This window comes from Notothenia coriiceps, unplaced genomic scaffold, assembly GCF_000735185.1.
Source record: "Notothenia coriiceps isolate Sejong01 unplaced genomic scaffold, NC01 NC01_scaffold00029595, whole genome shotgun sequence".
Lineage (NCBI taxonomy): Eukaryota > Metazoa > Chordata > Actinopteri > Perciformes > Nototheniidae > Notothenia > Notothenia coriiceps.
This window is the reverse complement of record NW_011362296.1, coordinates 99863-111166: the sequence shown is the minus strand read 5'-3', so window position 1 is coordinate 111166 and position 11304 is coordinate 99863. Positions and strand designations below refer to the sequence as shown.

Here is an 11304-nt window from a genome sequence, read left to right as displayed (position 1 = left end):
ACAAGAATAACTTTACTTATGGAGCTCACAGCAATACAGATATGCATTAAAAAAAATCAGCAGCACCACAAATACTTTACAAAGCACAGTTTCACTGACTCCCTGTTTAATAGAAATTAGTTACTATGAGTTACTTAATTAGATACCTCAAAGCACCTGGCACATACACATGGCTTTTTAAATTCCTATACCACAGGCTGTGATTAAACTACAATGACATATTTATGCAAATGACAGTTTAAAGGTAGTTTCAGTTAGCAATAACAAATCATCATAAGCCTAACCTAACCTAACCCTAGCCCAAGGCATTGGTCTTATATGTACTGCTTAGTCATACATGCCCACTGGCCTGTGGCACAGGTTGACTGATATACTTTCAAACCTGACTGCACTCCCAAGTCCTTTCCTCACATTCCTCTGCTTCTATACTAACACTGTCTGTGTTTTTGATCTGTTGAAACAAACACCTGATGGGCGCTGATCAAAGACGGGCCGTGACGTGCAAGGGTGTTTACTGCATGTGCGTGTGTGGGAATCTGTGTGTGTGATGATTCACTGGTGATTGCCGTGAGCTGGCTGCGCCGCACTACATGTTGGCACAGCCATTCTTGCAGGGCGTCCATGTTCAAGTGTGTGTATCTCTCCGGGTGTTAGCGAGACTATGAGAAGGCATCTCTTTCACATGGGGAGACAGGTGGCCACGATTTATGGCCTGTTACAGGAATCGCCCACGTCTGCCGCTTCTATGAGAGCCAATTAAAGGTCAGTGCGGACTTGCATACATACACACAGTTATTACAGTAGTGACACTGTAGTTACATGAAGTTAGTGACAGCAATATGAAAGTTTGAAACAGGAGGAAAACGCATCAAAAAAGTGACAGCTCTCACACAGTTCTCTGTAAATAAGCACACCACCCCCGCGCTCACCTCACACACACTCACCCAGCCTCTCTGTCTCTATTTTTCCCCATTCTCTCTGCTGCACATGTATACACAGTCACACACCCAGTCTCACACCGCGAGCGAGCCAGCTATTCGCTCCTCACTCAAACCCTCAAGTCTTACCAAGCTCAGCTCTCCCTGCTCAGAGGCAGACAGGAGCAACACAGCAGCCTGTTAAAGGAGTTGAAGAGAAGGAGCAGTGGAGTCAGGGAGAGAGACATAGAGAAGAAAGAGGGAGAGGGGGATGAAAGAGTGAAGGGAGAGCCAAGCAGAGAGAGCACTGTTCTCCATATGCTGAGGACTTATGGGCGGTTGAACAAGCTGCCCCCACTGAAGCCTCCTGACTCATGGGAGCGTCAGCCCCCGATCCCCCAGAGAACCCGCAAACGCTGCCGAACCACGCGTAACAGAGAAGGAGGGGAGAAAAAAAGTCAGTGGAGAGGGAAGAAAGCCACAACGGTAGGCTGTCCCACTCAACTGCCGTGCCGTGATGACGTCAGAGGACATGTGACCCGGGCTCTCCAGTGACGGCACATGGAGGGCAGGAAAGAGACGAGTTTTAAAGCTGGTGCCTTTTGGGTTGTGTGAGGGCTCTTTCTCGCTTCCCAAACAACCACAGAACCACAGACGTGCGGCTCGGGGTTGGTGTTTGAGGGCGACCCGGAGTGTAAATGGTTAATCGTCGCGGGCCAGCACCAGTCACAAGGACGGCGCTAAGCGAGTAAGTACGTTCCAACCACACTCGCCAAGCAAGCAAGTCCGACACCATCTGATCTATCCGCAAAGACGATATTTGCCTCTGCAATTTTTTTTTTTTGCTCTATAAAACCAGAACCTGGTTGTTACTTGTGGTCATCTAAATAGTTGATACGTAAAAGCATGTCTTGTGGATGATTTTTCCATTTTTTTTTCTTCATGACACGCTGCGTGCTCTTGGTTTAGGACGTGTCAAGGGTCACGGAAACCACAGAGGAACAAAAGTGGGGCTTGCTGCGACCAGAAGCAGCTATGGCATCTAACAGCCTCTTCAGCACAGTGACACCATGTCAACAAAACTTCTTCTGGGGTGAGTACCGCTTCTCTGCTTGCTGTTGTGTCTGGAGTTGGGTTATTGGGAATTGGGCGATGGGGAGGACTTGGGGTCAGGTGTTGAGGTTTGGATTGAGGAATTAAGGGGTTTTGGGTAAAGAGGGTAACGACATTGGATTTGATCCAGATGAGGGGGTATGGGAGGGGGATCAGCTGAGGTCATTGAAGACCCTGCTATCAAGGTCCAAGCTTTTTGTGGTGGAGAAAAGACCCAACTATCATCAAGACTTTCTGTGGTGCGCAAATACAAAAAAAACAACCAAAAAACCTCTATTCATTTAGAGATTCCAGTATTTACTCTACCCTATGTTTATAAATATTCCTCGAACAGGAAGATGACATGTTTGTGCAACATACCCTTAGATTTACAAAGCGATGCCATTGCGGAACCAAAAACAAAAGCGCGGGTGATATTTTTGACAAACGTAAACAGACGCCTCACAAGAGAGTTTACAGTCAAGCATTGAAACAAGATGTGGGGATCACTGGATTGTGTGTGTTGGGTGTCTGTGTTGTTCATAGGAAAGAAGTATTGATCAGAATGCCAAGAAAGGTCTGTAATCGCTTCCTGAAATTGTTCCGTCGGGCTGCTGTCATTAATTAATCAGGGTGGATTTCTGCAGCCTCCAGAGAGCATTTAATCGACAGACATAAATCCACTTAGAACAAGAAGTTGCTCCATGTCGACTTCCATGATATGAATTTGTAATTAAAGTGCTGGAATAATTCATTTGAAATTGAAACAATCAATTAACTTAATTGACTTATTGCTTCACCGCAAATTCCTGAAACGATTATATATCATTTTGTGTGAATAATTAACTCCTTAATTTTACTTTTTCAAAGAGTTGCAAAATTCAATTTGTTCATTTGAATGCATGTCATTTGTTCAATCATATATTCAAGATCTTGCTTGTATCCTAAAGAAGATCTATAGAAAATAAGACCCCAAAAAGTCAAGAGCTGTGAACAGTAGCAGTGTAAACCATATGATTTCCAAAAACCTGTGAAGGCCAACTCACATGCTGCAGTTTGTGGCCTCTGTTTAGGGTTTACTATATTCTATTGTGACAGCTTCTTTACACAATCTAATTTAATCTGCAAAATAAATGATGTCTTTAGGTTTGCCAGATGAATTTTGAAATTTAAACAAACATTTCCATTCCTGTGCGACACGAAGAATAGACATTTGAATAGCCCCCCCCCTTTCCTCCGCTCTCTTCTCCGCTCCGGTCCATAGCCTCCGCTCCTCTGTCCAAATCAAATGTTTAAAAGATGTTTTTAAGAAGTCGCTCCGTGGTCAGACACAGCTGTTGGAGGCTCCGCACAGAAGCAGGGTGGCTCCTAATACACTCTGAAAGCCGGGAGAGAGTGAGCGTCTTCCACCAATCACCACCACCTATTACCATGTTAACCCCTGACCCCTCGTTGTGTCTCTGGGGTCGCAGCGAGAGGAGAGGAGCGGGGCGCCGCAGGAAATTGAAAGCATGCTGTAACAGAGGCAGACAGGAGCAGATGTGTACAGATGTTCAGGTGGAGGGACTCAGAGGACCGATAATCACTGATCAGGTCTCTGGTATAAAGCATTGTGGCTTGATATTGCGCTGCGGCTCATTGATGTCGCCCCTGTTTATGAACATCTGGGCAGTAAATCTGTCAGTGCAACCACAAAAAGCCCCCTTGACAGCCTAATGTAATTTTGTAAGACCACCAGCGTTTTTCTGTTGTATTCATGATGTAAAATAAATAAAAGTAGTGGACTGTGTTGTATCACAACCGGCAAGATTAGGATTGGCGCTGTACATTTTTTTTTTTTGGTTAGGACAAAAAGAGTGTGGATGAAGTTTGATTTTGAGTAGTCGTGAAACTGACATAAAGTGATATAAAAAGTGATAAATATAACTTAGATTTTAATACATATATTTATTTATGTTAATATTGATTTTTAGTTACAAAGATTAATTGTTAATTCTTTACAACTTGTTGGAAAATAAACACAATCTAACTGAGCTAAAGTCTCGCCTTCTGTTGACTTTATCCTGTCCTCTTGTTACCATGTTCACCATATTTTGTCCGGCGTCAGCCCTTTTTATGGGAACAAAATATGTTTGTGTTAGTTAGAAAGCCACATTACTCCATCCCGTACTTAGATTTGTATTAAAGGACATTTTTAATTTAGGACTTAGTGTACATTCCCAGCGATAAATTGAGCCGACTTGAGGGAGAGGGCAAATATTCCAAATTGAGAAAAAGGGGGCTCATTAAAATTTGTCTTGGCATTTACATCAAGCTTTTTTTTTCATCTTAATTGCCTCAATACATTTTTTATAACTCCTCAGACTGGCAGATGAGATGAGGAGGGTAGAATAATGTTCAACATGTGTGGCACCCACTCAACCACCATGCCTCTCTGGGGAACATTTAAGGGCCCATTTTCTCTATTACAAACTTAATTACATATAGACAATTAAGTCATGGGAGCAATTATCGTTCTGTAAAGTTGTGCAGTCGCAGTGGTGAAGAAGAAAAAAAGTGCTTACACAGACGGACCCAAATCAACACGATCAAAAGGAAAGCGGGCCGATGTGGGTAAATATCTGAAGACTCCAGGCGGAAAACTTTCCCCAAAGAAAATCTCAGATAATTTGCAGGGAAACCGTATATGTATTTGAGAAAGGCAGCTTCTGTTGCATAAGTGTTGCCTTAGATCTAACCACATGCCTGCTTCTTGGAGACATCTTAAAAGTGAACCAGACATCCTCCTCCCCTCATCCAGGGAGAGACGTGAAGCCCACTCATCAATAGGTAATTTGAAAAAGCCAGGGGGAAAAATCTGAGCGCTTCACTGGCTGCTACTGTGCAGAGGAGACTCTTCCCTTAACTCCAGGCTCAAAGGAACTCTATTTAGCATTGCTTGATTGTACCTCAGAGGCAAACATGTTATTTAATCCCGCCAGGGTCATATTGATGGAGTAAAATGGTGCTGTATGTGTGTTTGAATGCTGCGCTAGCTATTAGGACTTATTAGCGCTGGGAGTTCACATTAGTCTGCATAATTCCTGAGGGTAATCAGACTGTTAATGTGATCATTGTTTAATCAAAGATAGATTAATTGCTCTGCATTTTCACTCATACAGTAGGTACTAACAGTGAATGGTGGGTTGATTATGGCTCTAAATAGGCTGTAGGCACTTATTAGGTCCAAATTAGAGCGTCATGGTAGCACATTAACCTGTGATTTGAACAGGCTGGAAAAAGTATTTTCCCCCTGTTGATGTTTAAGAAACTTTGTAAAGGTATTTGCATGGTCATATATTCAATCTGAAACACTATCTGAAATCTATAAAAATGTGACGCCTTTCCCCAGAAACAAAAGAAACCCTGATTGCGAGCCACTTTTTTTCTGTAGTATCAACTTTGTCGTCACGTCACGAACAACCCTGAACAATATCTGCCTGCTTCTCCTGGTTCCAAACGAAGCACTGTGGAGTTGTAGAAACATAGAAGAAAGACAGACTCACTGCAGAGAGATCACATTCAATCCTGTATTATGGAGACTGCAACAACAAACCGAGAGTTCAGTGTAAATACTCACAAGGCCCTGTGTATTATCCCTTCTTTTATCCCCATATTCAGTAGCTTGGGGGCTAATTACACTGTTATGATAAGGCAACCTGCCAATTGACTGTGCTTATCGTAGCTTTCAGCCTGTTTAAAGTGTTGATAACAGACTCCAAAACAATTTTCCGATGGAGAGATAAAGCCTATCTGTTAAAGGTTATAAGTGCTATCACCTCTGCTTTTTATCACATAAATCAATGTGAACGTTTAATATCTTTGCCTTGTTAACTCTAACTACCTGCCAATTGTGTGTGTGTGCTTTACTGGTTGCTCCGCAAGCTTATGCTACAGAACGCAATGCAATTACCAGGTAGTTTAATGCCAATGTGTTAGCCAGCGAGGCTTTTAATGCAGCACTGTGCTTTTTTCACACTTAACAAGATCCTACAGCCCCTCATCCATTTCAATTGCATCATGCTGGGCGATTTACCGTTATCCGATATAAGCCCTTAGAGAGGAAGTAACTACCTAACACTTTGAAAATTGGTCTATCTTGGAACCGGTTCACGCTAATGAAACAGAACACCAGTATTATAACGTAAATTCGTATACCTTGTTCCCTCTGCTCTATGTTTAATTTCCTCTTGGTTTGAGTTATTCTGGTCAGAAGATGGCTTTAAACGGAGCTGATACAGAAAACCGCAGGAAACCTGAACAGCATTGTTTGGCATCCCCCCCTCGCTTTCCTGCGAGAAGGTTGAGGCGGCTTCGCTTCCACGCTGCGTGTTTCTACAGGGGGGAAATATGGAGTGTCGAGCCTCTTGGATGTTTGGGTTCAGCCCGTAACGATGTGAGTGAGAGCGCGGCTGCAGCACCTACACAAGGCCTTACCTGTTCTGCCCCACACCGTCGAAAAGGGCAGGCTTTTCCCCTTGTTGGTTTATTCTTAAAGGAATGCGGTATCCCCTCTGACTCAGGCTAAACTCCCGAAAGTATAAACCTACTTACCAGCAGGTCATGAAAAGAGCAGCACGGGTTGGACGTGCTTTTTAAGCAATTCTGATTATTTATCAGTTAACACACACTGTAATTTAAGTGAAGACATAGAAGGCTAGGATTCTACTCAATCTTTTTGAGAGAGAAGGTGATGCAAGATTAGTAAAGGAGCATCAAACAGCGAGCTCTGGCTGTGATCAATAGCCTGGCAGCAGATCAGTAGGGCTGTCTGTCTGAAGGGATAAGCACACCGTGTTACAACGTGTCTTCAGACGTTGGTGTTAGCGCTCTCCTTCTCACAAGTTGTAATCATTCATGCATTTAAAAAAAACGTTCTTGCATTTTCAAATGAGGAGTTTGGTTTGTAGAATGTCACAGAATAAGGACAGTGGGGTTCGTAGTTACTTCTGTAAAAGCGTGGTGCCGTATGTGTGCGCTGAAGGTGTCTGTGACAGGAAGATCTGTCTGCTTGATTAATGCTCTCACTCAAACTGGCACCTGGAACCAATCCCCCCTCCTGCCGCCCCCGTCCCATGTGCAGCGTGTGTGTGTGTGTGTGTGTGTGTGTGTGTGTGTGTGTGTGTGTGTGTGTGTGTGTGTGTGTGTGTGTGTGTGTGTGTGTGTGTGCATTCCATACACTGCGCCTTCAGAGGGGCTAAGGGTGGGTGTTGAGGCACAGATGGGACCGAGGGACTCTGAGCGGAAGAAAAGAGAGTTGCGTGCAGAGGAGGGAACAATAGGTGGACGTTCAGTGGAAGGTGTGGGGTGTCATTAATAACTCACAGGCCCCATCTCCTAATTTGCTCAAATTACCTGCCCACACGTTGGGCCCCCTGCCAGCATCGAGGTGTGAACACAACAGATCAAATACACCTGAAAATCAGAGTGCCCACCCACTCGGAAACGCCCACGCAAGCCTTTTATGGCAACTTGACAACTCCGGAAGAGCCCGTGTTTATTCATTAATGTGAGAGTGAGGGGTAAAAATGTTAAAAAAGTTACAGAAGACATTAAATTGTAGAAAAAGAGTAAGTGAGACATGGATGTAATACAAAGGAAAGGATCGGTTTGCAGTCAGAGAAACGCAAGACTGACTCTTTCAAACCACTTCCCATATGGCACCGCGGGGGTGGACATTTACCATCATCTACCCTCCTCTTCTCCCTTCTTCCCTTTCCTTCCTCCTTCCCCTTATGTCCACCCTCCATCCTTCCCCTCCCACCCACGCTTTCAGGAAAAGGGGCGATGACAAATGTGATGGGCGGCGATGCTTTGGTCACCTCAATAATCAGAGCCGAGTCACCAACACTGGAACCATCTGTGGCACACACGCGCACGCATGAGGACATAATCAAATGTGTGCACAGACACTGAAATGAAATATGCCCCTGAGACACTAAAGGGGCCAGGAGTGTGTGTAGGTGTGTGTAGTGGGATGCCAGTCTTTGACTCGTGTGTGTAGCTGATATTGACAATTCCCTAAGGAGAAGAGGGAAGCTAGAAAATGGTAGCTCATGTTCGTAAAGTGGCCTCTAGAGAAAGAGATATAGAGAAAGGAAATGAGGTAAACAAGTATGAAGATAAGTGGGATTGAGAAGCAAACTATTACGTGGTAACACTTCGCTTTAACTCGCTATTATCAGCAGACATTGTTTATCAGTGTATATGTGAACAACTTATTAAGCATCTGAAAGATATTCATTCACTTCTTCCTGGGGCTTTTTCTAACATCACATGGCCTTCATCAGTGGAGTTTACTCAGATGCTAAAGAGATTAAAGGAATGTGGATTTGTAAGTGATTATATTCTTAACTTAAAAAATAATATCTGTACTTATGCACTTTTGCAAGTATAATAAATGGGTTCAAGCATCCCACATAATTCTGAACCATTGGGCTGACTGAACCAGAGGGACCAAATACATTTGTAAATTACTTGATTATTTAAATAAAAAACTAATATTTCATACATATAACATTTTATGTTGCTAATTACACAAATGCATGTACTGATAAAAGTTGTATATAAAAAGACAGATATGTGTTTAAAACTACATTAAATTGTGTTATTAATTCTTTATTAAGTGTCTGCATATAAAGCTTTATATGGGGTTACATTTAAGTGTTGCCAGTTGTTTTCATCTTACAACTTTGCTGCACACTTTTTGCTGTGAGAAAAAGAAAAGTTTCGAACAATTTCTTCGTGTAAAGCAATGTTACAACACTGCAGAATCCCCTAGGTTACATTTCAGGTTGTTTCAAAGCGCCCTCCTGCGACTGAGACTGCCAGTCTTTCGAAAAAGATTTAGCTGCTGTGTTTTATGTTGATCACTGAGCTGTTCCAGTTTACACATATTCAATCCAATCATAGCGCTCTGACACGCAGCTCTGTGTGATCAAAGTCTATATACATACACATGTTCTGATCCTCGCAGAGCAGCCTCTCAGTCTGGAGTCGGATTCTGTCACTCACCCAGACAGCTGCCCTCTTACAGTCGTCTGTACTTCATTTTGTTGTTGCAGTTAAAAGTTTTCCGTCAACTGTTGAGCTCCTCATTCTATTTTCTGTCTTTTCCCCAAAGGAAATAGGTCTCTCTCTTTTCTCTCTTTTCTCCTTTTTGGACAGAGACCAATAACAGGCGTTTTCCACTTCACTTCTCCTGATGCTGAATGAGCAAAGGAGGATCCCAGGGGAGCAGGAATATTTTATTAGAGTGATATTTTTGAAAGTTCCTCTCCTTCCTCTATTTCTTTCTTCCTCTCTTGTGATGGAATTTTAGGATGCTGCAACAATTCTGTCTGTGTGTGTGTGTGTGAAAGAAAGCCCACGCAGAGCAAAGACAATTCAAAGCTACAGCTAAATGACAGGCTGGGAGTTCCAGTCTTTTGAATTGCATTTCTTTTTATTCTGGCTTGGGAGGAGGATCGGTGGGGGGGGGGAAAGCCCAATTGGGACAGAAAGCGTGCAGTTTAGTCTCTGGAGAATAACACTCGGCTCAAACTAAAATAGCACTCATTTTTTGCTGACAAACACTTTTTAATCTGAGGGAGTTTTCGTGTGGAGTTGAGCTCTTTTTGTTTTCTTATTTATGACAAATACTTCAGGAAAAAAAGCGTGGTTTGTGTTGTAGCCTTGATTTACTGTAGCTTAAAGTTGTAATAAATAAGAATGAGCAATGTCTCAGTTCTTGAGCTTAATTGGAAGCACCGACTTCTAAAAAGAAAAAGAGTACATTTAAATGTTTTACTTTAAGGAAATATATACTGCAAAATGTATTTCCTATTCCCACAGCTGATATATCTTACATATTGTAAAAAATGTCACTTTCACATGAATACTGCATTACACACATGATTACACCTACACACAAACATGCACACACATCCAGACAGATACACACACACACACACACGCCCTTTTCCTGCAGGGCCCTGCAGATGCAGCAGAGACAGTAGAGTTGGTCTCTCTTGTAAACAAACAGTGAGAGGCTGCTGGGAGTCTTCACTGGGCCTCCAAATTATAGTTTGCTTAACCAAAGTCTCAGGCCAGCCCCTTCACTGCTACACACATACTGTGCATACACACCCACAACAAATGCATATGCGCACATAAGCTCATGACCAGTGTACATTAAAGGCAAGCACATATGCAATCAGGTGGTAATGGAACCTTGTCTGTGCTGCAGTTGAGTTAAGAGTAAAGCTTTTATAGACATAAGAGAGACTAAGAGGCAAGCAGGCCCTTAGGGCCCATCATAAATATTACTTAACCATCAGGCTCACAGTGTGAGGCAATTACTAATGAAAAATAATCTGTTGCAATGTCAACAGAGTGTAATGTTCACAGCTTTTAACCCTGTATACCTGTTTTATGATGTATGTACTGGTACTAGCTGCTTTACTTTGACAGAGTGCTATGTGATGCTTTGTGGTTTGTTAAATATTCGCCTATTTTAATTGAAAGTTACTAAAAGTTGATGACGACTGTTGTCCACACATTTTCAGTGTGAGGAGGTTGGGTTGTTAAGAGCTTCTTTAATTGTCTGTAAATGAGTTCTGCAACTACTGGGGACAGTTTTTAGTCTCTCTGGGATGCATGAACATATCAGAGTGATCTATGATGCCATAAAATCCCCTCAAAACACTTAGGATGATCAGTTCTCGCTAAATTATTTGCCGTAAATCTCACGCCTCCAGAGTGACAGCATATTCCAAGCGGACAATTTAATTGTCAGCCCGAGACCACATCCCAACAACCCTATTGCCAAAGAGGGGTTTTTTATGTGTGTGACGTTGAAATACTCAGCTTATAATGCAGGACCACAGAATAGATTGTGTTTGAAGGACAGCATTTCACAACGTAATTGATGTTCCCTTTGGGACCAGGCAGTTGATGAGTCTCCCTGCTCAAGACTCGATTTAGGCGCAATAAAGCTGGCGTCATCCGAGTCTCAGCCAGGGGCAGAGCAGACAAGAGATGAAAAGGCCCTTTCTTGGAACAACCGGCAACTTTTGAGTTTGTGTGGAAAAGGCAGGGTCATAGGTCGCATAATAACAAAGTCATTTATCTTCTGTGAAATCATGTTTTCCCCATTTTACTTTCATGATGTTTCCTTTCATTGAACCCACTTTTCCTATAGATGACTGGAATTGATTTTGTCTGAGGACATCTCAGGCTGGAAGCTATGAACTCCATCCACCCTTCCTTTCCCCCC

General features: G+C 42.8%; 1 protein-coding gene across 4 annotated transcripts in view; it reads left to right on the top strand.

The window, feature by feature from the left end:
• The first annotated feature begins 676 nt into the window (after positions 1-676).
• The window catches only part of LOC104958974 (RUNX family transcription factor 2), a 39798-nt gene continuing 29170 nt past the window's right edge, over positions 677-11304 (top strand). Inside the window, exons 1-2 of one of the 4 annotated variants that reach the window (XM_010786816.1) lie at positions 677-1665; positions 1887-2010. In XM_010786816.1, the coding sequence (XP_010785118.1) occupies positions 1953-2010 (58 nt within the window). In that variant the 5' untranslated portion in view covers positions 677-1665; positions 1887-1952. Of the gene's footprint in view, positions 2011-11304 lie in introns of all 4 variants that reach the window. The other 3 variants (XM_010786818.1, XM_010786817.1, XM_010786815.1) reach the window with 3 other exon arrangements.